The following is a 17,551-nucleotide window of genomic DNA, read 5'->3' on the forward strand; positions in this document are numbered from 1 at the left end:
GATGCCTGTGAGCGGCCACCGATTGCACCGCTCACAGGCATTATCTGCAAAGGAAGATATTTACAAAAAGTCTTAGGGGGCCCCAGGGAGATACACTGGGGGAATAAAATAAAGTAAAGTAGTGCACAACTTCTTTAATTATGACAACATTGTTGTTTGTAGTGTAAAAAGGCTGAACGTACAGTTATATGAAAAAGTTTGGGCACCCCTATTAGTCTTAAGCTTAATGTTTTATAAAAATTGGTGTTTTTGCAACAGCTATTTCAGTTTGATATATGTAATAACTGTTGGACACCGTAATGTTTCTGCCTTGAAATGAGGTTTATTGTACTAACAGAAAATGTGCAATCTGCATTCAAACTAAATTTGACAGGTGCATAAGTATGGGCACCTCACCAGAAAAGTGACATTAATATTTAGTAGATCCTCCTTTTGCAAAAATAACAGCCTCTAGTCGCTTCCTGTAGCTTTTAATGATTTCCTGGTTCCTGGATAAAGGTATTTTTGACCATTCCTCTTTACAAAACAATTCCAGTTCAGTTAAGTTTGATGGTCGCTGAGCATGGACAGCCCTCTTCAAATGATCCCACAGATGTTCAATGATATTCAGGTCTGGGGAGTGGGATGGCCATTCCAGAACATTGTAATTGTTCCTCTGCATGAATGCCTGAGTAGATTTGGAGCGGTGTTTTGGATCATTGTCTTGCTGAAAGATCCATCCCCTGCGTAACTTCAACTTTATCACTGATTCTTGAACATTATTGTCAAGAATCTGCTGATACTGAGTGGAATCCATGCGTCCCTCAACTTTAACAAGATTCCCGGTGCCAGCATTGGCCACACAGCCCCAAAGCATGATGGAACCTCCACCAAATTTTACTGTGGGTAGCAAGTGTTTTTCTTGGAATGCTATGTTTTTTTGCTTCCTTGCATAACACCTTTTTGTATGACCAAACAACTCAATCTTGGTTTCATCAGTCCACAGGACCTTCTTCCAAAAAGAAATTGGCTTCTCCAAATGTGCTTTTGCATACCTCAGCCGACTCTGTTTGTGGCATACTTGCAGAAACGGCTTCTTTCGCATCACTCTCCCATACAGCTTCTCCTTGTGCAAAGTGCGTTGTATAGTTGACCTATGCACAGTGACACCATCTGCAGCAAGTTGATGCTGCAGCTCTCTGGAGGTGGTCTGAGGATTGTCCTTGACTGATCTCATCATTCTTCTTCTCTGCTTTTCTGATGTTTTTCTTGGCCTGCCACTTCTGGCCTTAAGAACTGTCCCTGTGTTCTTCCATTTCCTTACTATGTTCCTCACAGTGGAAACTGACAGGTTAAATCGCTGAGACAGCTTTTTGTATCCTTCCCCTGAACAACTATGTTGAATAATCTTTGTTTTCAGATCATTTGACAGTTGTTTTGAGGAGCCCATGATGCCACTCTTCAGAGGAGATTCAAACAGGAGAACAACTTGCAAGTGGCCACTTTAAGTAGCTTTTCTCATGATTGTATACACCTGGCTATCAAGTTAAAAGCTCAATGAGGTTACAAAACCCAAAAAAGTGCTTTAGTAAGTCAGTAAAAAGTAGGTAGGACTATTTAAAACAAGAAAATGATAAGGGTGCCCATATTGCACATTTTCTGTTAGTACAATAAACCTCATTTCAAGGCAGAAACATTACTGTGTCCAACAGTTATTACATATATCAAACTGAAATAGCTGTTGCAAAAACACCAATTTTTATAAAACATTAAGCTTAAGATTAATAGGGGTGCCCAAACTTTTTCATATAACTGTAAATAGACATGGTTAATTTGAGTTTGTGCTCTACATAATAAAACAGTTTTCTAGCTTCCAAAACGTATTTGTTTCGGAACTCTGGCTGCTAGTTTTAGATAATTTGGGATATATTTTGGACAAATTAATATTTTTCAACCCGAATTAAAAATAAATATTGTGCCAAAATAAATTTATGCAGAATTGATTCACTCATTTCGAGATTTACCAATGGCCAAAATTATATGGTCACTCCTCTTTCTTCTGTAGTGATAAGCAAATAGATTTATTGGTGAAGTTCCAAGTCCCAAAATTCTAGTCTATGCTTTCCAGGGAGTTATGGAGGCCAGATCTCATAAAAGGTATTTATGGTAAGTGACCTTTTTTTTTTTTTACCTAAAAAATAACCTAAGAGGGAACAGATCATTCCAAATATATTTATTCCATGCTTTGGAATATTATATTATACAGCCATCCATTCACATATGGTACTGCCAACTCCACAATAACAAAAAAGGGAAATACTAGCTGTCACCATCAATCGTTTATACAGGTCTATTGGACACCCATTATAGGTAGTATATGGCTTCAGGGGTGCGGTTTACAAAGCAAGAGGAACAGAGCAATTTTGTATATTTAATGCAGAAGAAGGGTAGACCGTGTTTATAAAAAAATTTTACAAAAGATTACACAAAATGGGAAAAAAAACAATACAGTATATACAATAAAAGGGATAACAAGAAAAGTACTAAACCTGTGTCATGGAAACGGCTCACAGCTTAGCTGAAGGAGGTGCTGAAAAACGGACAGAACTACAGCAATCTGTACCTTTCAGGACTGACAAATTACCAAAACCTAAATGCTGATTTTTATTAAATCAAGGTTACGTCCACATACCTCAGCTTGGTGAGTTCATATGAGGGCTGGTTGTGGGATGTGCTAGGTCTGTTAGAATTTTATGAGATCCCTACATTTCAGGATTTGCACCAGGGAGGCCCCAGGTGGTAGATATTGTCGTTATGTTTCCCATGGAGACTTTACCTTTCTATAAAGATATCTATATCAGACCAATATTAAGTTGGAGGGGTTAGGATGGCTTTACAGTGATGTGAGTGAATGCATCATGTTCTTCCCTTTGCTATGATGTTGAAAACATATCTCCCAGAAATATCAGATCGATGCAAACCCCACCCCAATATTAATCAGTGACCACTCCAAAAAGTCTGGGAACCAGTGCTTTGAACAGAGGAAGATCTTGCCTTGGAAGTACACTTCTCTGCTCCTGAATAAACTAATCTCAGGCCTAGTGAGTCAGCTCTCTCTCACTTCCCCACTGCTAATTAAATCCCATATGTTCAATGTGAGGGTGATCTGTCCCCACTCTGGAGAGGTGTTTATGGATTTTAAATTTTCCTCTATGACACCATGTTATTTGCATGTACTATTACTGAGTGTATGCTCATTTGGTCTTTCTTGGGTTTTGACTTTGAGATAGCCAGTGTGAATGTGCTCTTACACATATACCAACTTATGCTCTTGCTCATTTCTTTGTTTTTGCTATATTTTTTTGTACAGAGATGTGGCCTTCCTTTTTGAGCTAGGTATTTCATTTAAATAGCTTCCCCTGTCTGAACAGTCAGGCCTGCCATCCTGCTCTGCTCTTATCTACATTGAGGTTGGTTGATACATTGTGAGGTTTTAATACTAGAAACAGGATAGGACCATCCAGATTGGGTGCACCTTGTCGTGGTGGGATGGCTTTTATGTTTTTGTTTTTTTTTTGTTTTTTTTATCAAAACAAACCAAGAAACCCTATGTTATTTACTAGGGGGTATATGCTCATTTTGATTTTTTTTTCTTGGGTTTTTGGGTCTGTGAAATGGCCAGTGTGTTAACGTGTTCAACTTCTTAGACATTGCACATATACCAACTTATGTACCAGCTCATTTCTTTTGCTCAAAAATTAAGTGGGGTAGATCCCCTTTAAAGCAAAAACTTAATACACATACACAGAAAACAATGCAATACATTCGTATGGTATGTATTTGCAATTTAATATTTTGTTTTTGTAGATGACATTGATTGTGGAAAGTTATTCTTGACCACATCAAAACAAATATGACACTTATTATGCCTTATGGATTCTTAGGCTTTCTTTATAGACCCCCCCTCTTGTCTCATGGGAGCAGCATCAAGTCATAATAAGTGTTTTGTCTGATAAGCATCAAACCGTAAGAGCAGCATAGTGACGTCTTCAAGATATTGTAATGGAAAGGGAGAGACAATCTCTTTGAAAACTTCTTACACAGTTGGTACTCTATATGAAGTCTGTAAATCACGTGAAAAACTTCTTTCTGGGAAAGATTCCTTGAAGCATATTGGTTCTTTATGTTTTATGATGTATTAAAGGGAGGTTTTAATGGAAGGGCCCTTAAGCAAGGGAGCGAAGGATCAAAACGATTTACCAATTTATGGACTATTCAACAAATTGTCTTTAAATTATCTCATTGACCAAATTGATAACATCGTGTCCTGTAGGAATTATGAGGACATCAATGCACTGTATTGGTTCATAAATAACCTTGCAGGTCACATTTTCAGGATATATCCTGGGACTTAAAGTTAATATTCATCAAAACTTGGTGGAGCTGCTATCTATCCCTTGGATCCCATGGGAGTTTAATGGAGCTGCATTGCAGTTCTCTGCATAGTGAAAATGTCACCGTTCAGGAAAAAGTCTAAGATTGGGACAGTTCTGTCAGTTGCACCCAACAATAATCAGAAAATGATGACAAGCCCCAGCGATAAGTAATCACAACAATGTGAGAGCCCCTTGTAGTGAAGTTCCACCTAATTTTTTTTACTATATAGTCATTGTATTAACTATATTGTATGCCTCCTGTACCAGTCAGCGACTTCTAGTGTCTAAGATTATTGTACTTGTTTTTATTATGTATACCCTTTTCACATATAAAGCGCCATGGAATAATAATAATAATTGTACAGAGCTATAATACCTAAGCACAATACACTGTGATGACAGTTTTGGGGTATTGCAGCTCAGCTCCCATTCAGATTAATAGGAGATGAGCTGCAGTACCCAAGAATGGCCACTACACAGTGTAGAGAGCAGTGCGGGTCCAACTCTACTGTATATCCAGGTGCTGCAAACATCTGGCCAGTGGGGGGCTTCAGATGTCTAAATACGTTATCAGTTTTTGGTGTGTAAGGGTCCTAGAAAAACTTTATACAAATCTTAAATGTAGTCACTTCCTAGAGATTAATCATCTATGTAATTTCTCTGTCAATGGATTCCCATTTACTGCAGGTGTCAAAGTATACACTCTACTGGGCAGACAATACCAGAAAGTGACAATATGCCCACCTATATTTAAAAAAAAAAAAAAAAGTGTTTTTCCAATCTTCATGGATGGATATTGTTGGACAGCGCTTCTAAGAACAAGCACTTATGCAATTTACTGCTTATTGAAATTGTCAGCCATTCTAGAGATATTAACACTTTGGTTTACAGATTGTTGCCTAGGAGACCGACCATCACTGTTGTCTAGCCTGTATGCACTGAGCTAAAGTTGGCTGAGGTCACAAGGTAACAGCACGCTACAGTAATCCTGTAAAGCTTTAAAACCGCACTTACAGGCTCAATGGAAAAGAGCTTGTAATCACTGCACATGTTCTGGTGGTCGGTCCCCAAGGCAACGAGCTGTAAACAAAAAGAAAAAAAAGTTAAGAGCAGCTTAAAATTCTAATAAGCATTAGATTGCAAAATTACATATATACACACACAAGAACTATCCAACAAAACCAAATTATGAACATGGGAATATCCTTTTAATTCAAACATTCTCTTTTATCAGAACGGTAGAGCTTTACCTAATGGAAGCATAGGCCACATGAGACCGATCATATTTTAATACGAACCTATCAATCAGTGGACATCCATGTCTCAGGCCAACGACATTGGGTCAAGTAGTACAGAGGGGCGGTCAGATCAAACAAACATTCGCAATAAATTTAATCGGCTTACTTGAACATCTGTTCATGTCGGGTGCTCTTAGTCCATAGTATCCAAGAGGACAGGAATGCAAACATTCTCCATACTGCCTCATCCCTTCTCTTCGCAGAAAGAAAAACAGTTTTGGTTGGCAGCGGATGCACCCATTGTCTCTTGAGCAGGACAGACAACCTTTGCATACTGGATTCGTTCCATAACTAGCTGTAAAATAAAATGTGCACAGTCAAGTTAAGACGAACAGGAAGGGAGGGCAAGCAAGGACAGCGGCATTAGGATTTATGGCTATACCAGAGTATAATGTGTGCAGGATTGGACAAATGTGGGGCACCCACAATAAAAAAGGAAAGCCAATGAATATTAATGGCTGACCATGAGGCTGCCCAGAAAGACTAGTGTGAGTTTAACAGGAGATAAAGTAGCACATCGCTTCCATTTTATTCTAGCAATTGGTGGGTGTCAAAGAAGAAACTTGGTGGCTGGACATTATAGTGGCATATTTTAGCTATATACCACCATTGTCTGACCATACAACCCCTAATGAAGTGTTTCTCCAGCACTTCTCACTTTTGCAGAGAGGCACAGATGACGTTGAGGTGACCGTTGCCTTTTCAGGTCTTGTGTTGTGCACTTGTCGCGCTTATTAGAAAGCAGAAACGAATGGCACTGGAGAATCTCAATCCTTTCACGGTCAGAAGAAATGCTGATGTAATATATACATACATACCAAAAGTTTAGACACACCTTTTCATTTAAAGATGTTTCTGTATTTTCATGACTATGAAAATTGTACATTCACACTGAAGGCATCAAAACTATGAATTAACACATGTGGAATTATATACTTAACAAAAAAGTGTGAAACAACTGAAAATATGTCTTATATTCTAGGTTCTTCAAAGTAGCCACCTTTTGCTTTGATGACTGCTTTGCACACTCTTGGCATTCTCTTGATGAGCTTCAAGAGGTAGTCACCGGAAATGGTTTTCACTTCACAGGTGTGCCCTGTCAGGTTTAATAAGTGGGATTTCTTGCCTTATAAAATAGGGTTGGGACCATCAGTTGTATTGTGCAGAAGTCAGGTGGATACACAGCTGATAGTCCTACTGAATAGACTGTTAGAAATTGTATTATGGCAAGAAAAAAGCAGCCAAGTAAAGAAAAACAAGTGGCCATCATTACTTTAAGAAATGAAGGTCAGTCAGTCTGAAAAATTGGGCAAACTTTGAAAGTGTCCCCAAGTGCAGTTGCAAAAACCATCAAGCGCTACAAAGAAACTGGCTCACATTAGGACCGCCCCAGGAAAGGAAGACCAAGAGTCACCTCTGCTTCTGAGGATAAGTTTATCCGAGTCACCAGCCTCAGAAATCGCATGTTAACAGCAGCTCAGATTAGAGACCAGGTCAATGCCACACAGAGTTCTAGCAGCAGACACATCTCTTCAACAACTGTTAAGAGGAGACTTTGTGCAGCAGGCCTTCATGGTAAAATAGCTGCTAGGAAACCACTGCTAAGGACAGGCAACAAGCAGAAGAGACTTGTTTGGGCTAAAGAACACAAGGAATGGACATTAGACCAGTGGAAATCTGTGCTTTGGTCTGATGAGTCCAAATTTGAGATCTTTGGTTCCAACCACCGTGTCTTTGTGCAACGCAGAAAAGGTGAACGGATGGACTCTACATGCCTGGTTCCCACCGTGAAGCATGGAGGAGGAGGAGGTGTGATGGTGTGGGGGTGCTTTGCTGGTGACACTGTTGGGGATTTATTCAAAATTGAAGGCATAGTGAACCAGCATGGCTACCACAGCATCTTGCAGCGGCATGCAATTCCATCCGGTTTGCGTTTAGTTGGACCATCATTTATTTTTAAACAGGACAATGACCCCAAACATACCTCCAGGCTGTGTAAGGGCTATTTGACCAAGAAGGAGAGTGATGGGGTGCTACGCCAGATGACCTGGCCTCCACAGTCACCAGACCTGAACACAATTGAGATGGTTTGGGGTGAGCTGGACCGCAGAGTGAAGGCAAAAGGGCCAACAAGTGCTAAGCATCTCTGGGAACTCCTTCAAGATTGTTAGAAGACCATTTCCGGTGACTACCTCTTGAAGCTCATCAAGAGAATGCCAAGAGTGTGCAAAGCAGTCATCAAAGCAAAAAGTTGCTACTTTGAAGAACCTAGAATATGTGGCGCCCCTGAGGGTTCGGTCGCCACAAGGGGGGATACTGCAGCCTGTCAGCAGGTGTAGTGTTTCTTCACCCAGGTAAGGAAGGTGTACTGGTCAGGACCCTGAATCTACATTCAACACTACACACTCCTGACCTATGGGAGGCAAGTGCTGCCTCAGCAGGATCACGAGTGGGGGGGGGGGGAACAAAAAGTTAGGGGAACCATGTAGTGGGTGAAGGGTGTAGAACACACTTTTAGTTACACACAGTTTCATATATAATAGCCAGCCATCTTAAGCACATGGTTCTTGATTCCTAGTTCTTGGCTCTGTTCTTTGGAGTGTGATCTTCACAGCTGGCAGTGGCCTTGTGTAGGAGCCTGCAGGGTACTGAAGATGCATGGTCCTCGTGCTCTGACTGACTCGAGGAGCGGGTATGAGTTAACAGTGTCTCTATCCTGGTCAAGTTCCCTTACTTAAGAAGGTCGGGAGCTATATTGAAGCTCCATAGCAAAAGGATCCCAGGAGGATGCAGACGGAGCGGTATACGTCACATGTCCTCGCTATACTGGCCCAGCCAGAGGGACTCCTGCTGCAAGAGGGGTACCGGCCCCCGATATCTGACTTTGTCACTATAAGTCTGTCAGAGAAGCCCGGTAGGCTACAGTGGATCCCGTCGGGTGACGGGCGAAACGGAATTGCCGCCTTACCCTATATTTGTGCATAGTCCAGAGGGAGACCCAGCCTATGAACGCACACGGACAGGAGAGGTTCAAAGGGGACTGTTAGGAACACTCGGAGGGTCCTGATCCAGGCACCTGAAGCACCTGGGTGCACTGAGCCCTCATCCCTGGTGGCCGCAGTGATCCATGAGAAGCAGGGAGAAGCCTTGCGGCTGAGCTAAAAGAACTGCAAGTTACACACTGTACCACACTGCACCTGAGTGACCCAGGACTACTCTCCCCATCCTCCTGTCCCATCTGCCCTGAGGCACAGCTCCGCCTGTGGGGAGTTATACCATCGCAAGCTGCCACAACACCCGGCCTCAGAGGACTGCTAGCAGCGCTGGTGGCTCATCACCAGACACCGCAGGTGGCGTAGTCGTTAAAACCACTCAAGCCTGAATGCCCTAACATCCTTTTTAATGTGACGGCCCTGGGCACGGGACGGGTCCGGTCCACGACTGCATCCCCCAAACATCTGACCCGGTTCCGAGTACCCCCACCATCTTCCCAGGGCAGGGCTGCGAGCGTCACAAATATAAGACATATTTTCAGTTGTTTCACACTTTTTTGTTAAGAATATAATTCCACATGTGTTAATTCATAGTTTTGATGCCTTCAGTGTGAATGTACAATTTTCATAGTCATGAAAATACAGAAAAATCTTTAAATGAGAAGGTGTGTCCAAACTTTTGGTCTGTACTAATATATATATATATATATTTTATATATATATATATATATATATATATATATATATATATATATATATATATATATATATATATATATATATATATATATATATATATATATATATATATATATATATATATATATATATATATATATATATATATATGTCTATGTCTATCCATCCACACACACACTATGCAATTATTTTTGAAAAAAAAAAAAAAAAAAAAGTCACAAAACTAAAATAAAAAAAAAACGCATCTCATGTCAAAACAGCCGCCTATAAAATATGCCTAAGTTAGCTCCAACATGTCCACCTCTCGCATATTCTCCAGGGAGAGAGAGTTTGAACAAGTCTATGAGGAACCTTGTAGTGACTGTGACCAAAGACAGACATTTTACAAACCCTTTAAGAAGTCGGACAGCTGGAACGCTCACAGATTTGGAGAATGGGGCGATCTCCAACTGTCCCATAGTGGAGCAGAGGTCGAGCATGCTCGACCTCTGCAACATTACTTCTCTAAGACAGGACTCTTCAGAGCCCTGTTTTCAGGATCGGTTGGTCGTTCCCAGCAGACCCAAGTGATCGGGAAGGCATGAGGTAACAGCCAATCACTAGAGGTTGTAGATATTAATTCACTCGACCTAGTCCATTGGCCACATCAGTAATCTGTGGCTTCTGGGTGGGAGCTGTGAGAACAGTCTCTTAAATGACATCCACAGCTCTTCTTCTGATTATGTGGCCTGGTGTGATCTCATTGTGGCATGTCACTCATGTGACGACATTAGGCTGCAATGATGTCATGCCAGACTGGTTAACCAAAAGAGAAGCAGTCAGGCAAGAGGCGGTTCTGACAGCTGCTGTTCAGTAGCCACAGATTAAAGATGTGGCTGATTAACCCAGTCATGCTAATCGTTTCGCACCAACCCTACCAATCACCCGTTGATTCCATCAATCATCAATGACAGCAATGATCTTCACTATCTTAAAGGGGATACGCGAGGCAAAAACGCTGTTAGAGGTGGATCATGACACATGGAAAAGAAGACCAAAGACAATCAATCATTCTGCTCTAAAACAATATGGGCCAAATTTATGAAAGGAGGGGAAAAAAGTAGCAACAATCACAGTTCAGCTTTCATTTTACTATAGCAGTTTGAAAAATTAAAACAGATTTCTGATTTGGGCCTCAATTATCAAAAATTTACAACACCAATGTACCAGATTGTAGTTGTCCTTTAAAAAGGGGTTACCTGTGATTTGTAAAATGCTACACACTAGCAGTAGCAACAACACCTTTAATAGAAAAGAAAAAAAAAAAAAAAGCACACATTGGGGCTATAAGAGATGAGCGAACCTTTCAAGGCTTGATTTGGTTCCAATCGACGAATTTCCTGATGCTCGTCGAACATATCTGAATCCCATTGCATTCAATGGGAGGCAAAAACCAAAAACGTGTAAACACCTTCAAAAAAGGGACCCAAAAGCTGCTAAAAATTGCTCAAATTAGGGGCAGACACCAGGAAAAGTGGCATCAATTGACGCACACTACAAACTTTATAATGGCACAGCAGCAATCAGCCATGGGCCATGCATGAGGTGTCAGGGTCTGGGCCCGCATTTTCCAGCTTTGAATTGAACTTCAAATTAAGACGAGGTGGGTGAGGGATCGGCGTAGGTCGGCTGAGCAGGGAGCCCCGATACCACATGCAACAGCTCAAGCTGATTTTCTGCTCAGCCACACTCAAATGGCACCATCATCAGTTTCATAGACTACTATTGGTAGAAAAATTTAAAGGATAGTAACAGTTATTTGACTGAAGGTAAGAGAAGTCCTGCTAGTCTGGGAGCCCTACTGCCATACACCACCAAAGTGGCATCAATTTGATCAGAGTAGAAATAGTATCCCTTCGACTACAGGTAACAAAACAGATGAGACTCCGGGTTGGGTCTCTCACATTTCAAAAAATTATTGGCAACATCAGCAGCAGCAGCAACAGCAGGCACAGCAGCCATGACAAAGATATCACAGACTGCAATAAAGCGAGATCAATGCAGCACACTAAAAAACACACCATTGCCTAGTCTGCGATTGGGGTGCAAAAGTCCTTGGAAATCCATGATTTATCTTTATGAAGGTTAGGCGGTCAATACTTTCAAGGGACAGCCGGATGCGCTTATCCATCAGGACACCAGCAGTGCTGAAGACACATTCTGAGAGAATGCTGGCTGCCGGGCATGATAAAACCTCCAAGGCGTGACAGGCGAGCTCAGGCCACTCATCTATTTTTGAAGACCAAAATGTAAAAAAGTGTCAAACCCTCCCTGATATTGATCTTGAGCTTGTGATACTCCTGCACCATCTTCTCCAGTCGTTTACTAGGAGTCAGACTTGTACTCTGTTCTGCTGGTGCACGAGCTGGTCTAAAAAAATGTGTGAACAACTTACAGAAATTGCTTCTGCCACTTACACTGCGGCTGCTAATGTTTTGCCGTTGATGAAATGACATCGGGATTGGAAGTCTACAACTGCGATGCACACTGTGCCTCACTGCTGTATTGGGGAAAACCACTGTTAAAGGTTGTCTAAAGGAGTGTTTCTATACTCCAGCATGCGTGGATCCCTTTCCAGGGTGGGAAGAATCTGGCAAAATTTACTCTTGTACCATGGATCTAACAGAGCGGCAACCCAGTAGTCAGCGCCATTTAGAATCCTAACAATATGAGGATTATGTTGCAGATACTGCAGCAAGAAGGCACTTGTGTGTCGGGGTCTTCCTTGAGGTCCAAGCCCATGGTGTTGTGGTGTCTGGGTAACACTGAAGCTTGCTTCCTCCATCCCCTTCCACCAACCACAGACAGAGAGGGGATCATTATCCTCTATCTCCTGACTGTTGCTCACCCATCACCTCTTCCTCCTCCACCTTCACTAACAGTTTGTCTGGTACCATAATCCACCCTCCCTTGGCACCCAAATGTGTGACGACAGTCTGGAATTTTGAGAGATTGTTATCCCTTCCACATTCTCCTCTGCGACCACCACCTCCTCCCGCAGACTATTCAAAGTGTGCTCCAGCATGTAGATGACAGGAATATTGATGCAGGTGATGGCATCATTCTCACTAACCATTTCAAAATGGTGCTCAAGGGTGCAAAGGTCCTTAATCTGTGCACACTCCACAAGCGTGGTTTGCACCACGTCTGTACTGTGTTGGCCCAAGCTATGCAACATGAGATACTGCGCCAGGGCTTGTCGCTGCTGCCAGTAGCGGCAACATATGCAGAGTTGAATTCCACCGTGTCGACACAATGCATATCAACTGGTTAACTGGTATGGCCAAAGACCTCTGTACCGACGCAAGTCGATGACCCAAGAGGTGCAAACAGCAACAGTGAGCACACAGCGACTGCTTTCTGCAGCAGCACATCCAGGCGGAGAAATTGCTGTACCACCAGGTTGAGGTGGTGAGCCATGTAAGCCACGTTTGTGAGGTTGCCTTGCTGTAGGGCCACCACCAGGTTCGCACATGGCCTTGTCTGGCTCCAGATTAAGTGGAGACAGCCATTGCTCAAACTCGGCCTGGATAGCGGTCCACAACTCTTCAGCTGTATGACTGCAATCTCCAAGGCATATAATTTTACTACTGCCTGATTGCGGTGAGTCCTAGATGTGCAGTATGGAGGTGGCAGGATTCTCTCTGCACTGTTGGAACAAGTGTCTCGTTAAGGCATAGGTTGAGGGTGCAGATGGAGGCCCTAGAGGAGGGAAAGGGGCGGAGGGGGGAGGCAGAAGCAGTGGAGAAAGTGTTAAATCCAAAAGGTTTGTCCTGCAAGACTTGGGGATTAAAAAGCCTTTTGGAGCCGCCCCTTCCTCGCCTGCCCCCACAGCCACCAGAGTCACACCAGCACGTCGCAGGGCATCACAGGCACAGCTTTCTTAGAGAAGTAATGGTGACTGGGCAACTGGTTATGGGGGACTGACGGCCATCAGCTTTCGGAAACTATCTACCAGGTGGAAAGGCAGCATTTCCGTGGCCAACAGATTAGAAATGGTGAAGTTCAAGCTCTTAGCTTTGGCATGTGTAGGATGAAAATCTTTTACGTGATGACAACAGAGAGGGTAGAGTAGGCTGAACATGACAAACTGCTGGACTGTGAGTGAGGTGCTGGCAGAGATGTTACAGCGGGATGAGAGATGTGGTGTGCTCGGTGAAACAGAATGCATGTCGGCTTCCATTACAGCTGATGGGCTTTCACTCACCCCAACTGGAGTGAGTAAACAAGTGGCGCTTCTGCGGATGGAGACCTGTGTGAGAACACTTGGCACGGTGAGGGAGGAGGAAGAAGCAGCAGATGTGGTTGATTAGGCGGCTATTTGTTTAGGAGGCCCGCTAGTCTGCATTTTATCGCCAAGAGATTCCCAGACTAACGCATGTTGATTGCGCGTGTGCCGGTAGTCAAATTATTGCCATTTTTGCCTCTACTGAGCTTTTTTGCAAAGTTGGCAGATAACGCAAGTTGGGTCATCCTTTGCAGTCTCAATAAAAAGGCCCAGGCTAGGCAACCCAGCGAACTGCAGACCCGCGACCACTGCTGGCCACAGTTGTGACTGGGGATGCAGTGCTCATCATCATTGTGATGAGCCCCCTGGGCCGTGGGGTAATCAGTGCCAGGCCGGTCGTTCCTAGGGGAGATGTCACAGTGGCAGTGACCCAGTCCGTGACCCAGGGCGGTCAACAAAAGGGGATATTTACAGGGGATTTATAGTTCTTGTATAGAGTTTGTGACGCCACCTGTGGTATGTGGCTAAAGGGAGCCGCCGCTGCGGAGCAGGTCCTCTGGAGCTGTTAATGCAGCAGAGTTGGTTTAGCTCTCCACAGGTAGAGCTTAGCTCCAGGGCTGTGCCGAGATGTTATGGATGTTGCTATAGCAGTTGTAGTGCAGGGGGTGATGGCGCGGCCAGAATAATTCACAGAGACAGTGGGGTGCAGTCTTCAGGGTTTACTCACAGTTGTTAACTTCCTCAGGTTACACTTTCTGGATTACAACCTCCCACATCGCGCTGCGTTCACCAGACAGGGGGTTCAGCAAACTCCCAGGTGTTTCAAAAGTACCTGACAAGACCCCGTTCTATATGACCTTCTCAGCCGTCTTTCTGCGCTGGCCCTCACCCTTCTTGCCCTGCGTCTCGCCAAACATTGTCCCATGCCAGTATCCTCTGATCTTTCTGGGCAACCTGGAGTTCCCTGGATCCAATATGGTTACCTTTTTGGAGACTTGAGTGCGGATGTGGCAACTGCACCCTGAAAGTACAGAAGCCTCCGGTTTCTAGTTGAACTTTGTAATTCTCACTAGTTAGTGGCTGGTCCCCTCTGCGGCTCGATTCCTCCACCGCCTGGCAGATTCGGGCGTACGGATGGTCTCCAGCACTGCCCGTACCCTTGGGATCCCTTCTTCGTTCCTGGAGCCTTCTCTCTGCTCCCGTTCCTTCCTCCTCTCCTTCTCTTCAGTCTTGGGCCTCTCTGGCTATGCCCTCCTCCTGAACAGAGCTCTTACAGAGCTCCTGCTCCTCTCACTGTCCTCCTCTGACTGAACTCTGACTGGACTCTCTCAACTGACAAGATGGCATCCCTCTTTATACTATTCCTAACAAGTGCTCCCCTGATTTACTTCCTCCACCCGCACCCACTACATGGGTCCCCCTACTTTGGTTCCCCCCACTCCAGCCAGGGACAGGGCTCAGCAGAGAAGTGACGCATCTTGCCCCTCCTGCTGGTCTGGAGTAGTGTAGTGTTGGATGCAGGTGGGTGGCTCCCGGGCAGTACTCCTTCCTTACCTGAGAGTGAGATACCACACCTCTGAGTGAGATGCAGTACCTCTGTGGTGACTGAACCCCCAGGGGCTCCACAGTTGCATCACTCCATGTCTGTGCGGGAGGCTGCAACGTAACCTCATCTTCCTCCTCCTCTCCTCTGCTGAGCTACTCAGCTGCGTGCATCTAGGTTCACACCAAGTGGGATCTACAACCTCATCATCCTTTCTGTTCTCCCACTCCTCATCCTGAGAGTCCTCCTCCTCCTCTTCCTGCCGTGACAGCAAAGTACACTTCAGTGCGCCTCAGGTATCCAAGTCATCAGGATCACCTCCTCCGGGGGTCAACGTCTAGTGACGAGAGTCCGGAGTCTGCTCGGATCCTACTTCGTCCTGCCCTGGATCCAACAGAACAAAATTTTTGGCCATCTGTGCAAATGCTTTCCTCCTCTAGTCTGTGAATCTTTGGAGCAGACCTCTGATGCCCATGGCATAGAATGTGTGAACAGCTCTGCAGACTCACCCATCTGTGATTCCCTACAGTCATTGGGCTGTTGGAGAGTTGTGACGCAGGGGAAAACCAGGGTAATTGGGGTGCCACATCTAAGGACTGTACTGTGTGTGATGTTCAGGTGGAGGAAGAGGAGGAGAGGCCACTTGATGCAGTGATTGCCATCCACAGGAGAATATGCTCTTTCTGGCCCTCATCCTCTACAAGGCGTATTTCTGTGCAGCTGCCAAAGAAAGGGAGTGGAGTAGCCCATACAGTAACCGACGTTTTCAGTTGTATTTGGATAGGACGTGACAATGTTTGTTCAGTAGAGCTTTGACCAACATTACCACCTACCCCATGTACACCAAGCCTATTCCCCCTTCCACCACAACCTCGCTTCCCCCCCCCACTCATGTTGGATGTACTTTCCCCCTCTTTTAACCAGCTATTTAACAAACCTATGCCCGGACCTGTCAGTCACCTGTCACCAATTTACTAAATCGGTATTTATTTGCTCAAATAGTGTGGCTGGAGCAACAAAAAGTTAGCTTTTCTAATGTGCAGCCCTGGATACAGCAGAATCTCAGCGCAAAACAATTACAAGCTCAGATGTGGCCTGCTTTATGTAGCATGGTAGTACCAGAAAAAAAATAAGAGTTTCAAAAGATATACTGCTGCATGGAGCACAATATCAGCACAGAGTTCTATGCTGAAATGTGCCCTGGTGTCTGTTTGGACCACACCAATAGCAAAAAAGATTGAGCTGCTGGAAGGTTGATTTCACAGCCACACAGCAACTGCCTAGCTACCCATCTCACTCACTCTCGCTATCCATGTAGCAGCCTCTCTGCACTGCTCCACTGACAAAATGGCGGTAAAACATGTCCGCTCTTCATATAGAGAGGGACATGTGGCTTTGGCAACCAATGACACAAACACTTGTGTCTGGACATTGTGAATGGTTTCTGCGCCCTGATTGGCTGCTGGAATCTCCACACATTAAGTTAATTTTTTCTTAAGAATGACACAGTCTGTTGCTCCTCTGACCTCGCCCCACCCCCTCCCCTCAAACACGTCCCCCCCCCTACACTCATCATACAGCCCCACTATCCTAGCCAAAGTCCTAAAAAAATACACTAGTGGAAATGCGATCATTCACCGAACTTTGGCCGAATTTTGCAGATTTTGAGAAAAAAAAATGCTCGGGGTTCACAAATCTGAATTTGCAATTACCGAATGTTTTCCGAACATATTTGCTCCTCTCAAGTCTCTAAAGTGGTCTTTAAAAAATTATATTAAAAAAACATAGCAACGAATCAGAGTGCAGTTTAGGTTTACAAAATTACAACAGTGCTGTGGCTGCTAAGGACAACAAGCCCAGTTTTTCTGCTAGGCTATAGGAAAACAACGTAGGCCTTATTTCTCAAAACTGTGCAACAGTAAAAGTAGTTATGCTGCCCACAACAACCAATCAGAGCGCAGCTTGTATATCATAAACTGCTGTGATGAATTTAAAGTTGCACTGTGATTGGTTGCTATGGCCACCACCAGCCTACAATGTTTTTTCTAGGGCCTGTATCCGTAAGTTGAATCTTGTCAGTCACGATTTTTATTCTGAATTGCAAAATTAAATTTCTAAAAATACAAATAGTTGGAAAGTCTCATCAACATAATAAACAAAAAAAAATGAAGATGAAGACTCAGAAGAAAGACGTTCTGTCAGTCAGACATTGTGCGTCCTGCTGTTTATTTGAATGTAGCCTGTAGGGATGTCAGGGCGCTGCACAGTGTCAAGAGGCTGCTAAAGGCCTTTGATGTGACGTGCTACTAGTGAGCTCACACAGCCTATTGATAAAT

At 43.9% G+C, this 17,551-nt stretch overlaps 1 protein-coding gene across 1 annotated transcript in view; it reads right to left on the reverse strand.

The window, feature by feature from the left end:
* Positions 1-17,551, reverse strand: part of RSPO2 (R-spondin 2) — a 209,450-nt gene that overhangs the window by 76,253 nt on the left and 115,646 nt on the right. Inside the window, exon 3 of the mRNA XM_073676786.1 lies at positions 5,820-6,008. Coding sequence (XP_073532887.1) covers positions 5,820-6,008 — 189 coding nt within the window. The remainder of the gene's footprint in view (positions 1-5,819; positions 6,009-17,551) is intronic.

The sequence above is a fragment of the Phyllobates terribilis genome, unplaced genomic scaffold, assembly GCF_046119375.1.
Source record: "Phyllobates terribilis strain yellow unplaced genomic scaffold, ASM4611937v1 Scaffold_4__5_contigs__length_816908805, whole genome shotgun sequence".
NCBI classification, from domain to species: Eukaryota; Metazoa; Chordata; class Amphibia; order Anura; family Dendrobatidae; genus Phyllobates; species Phyllobates terribilis.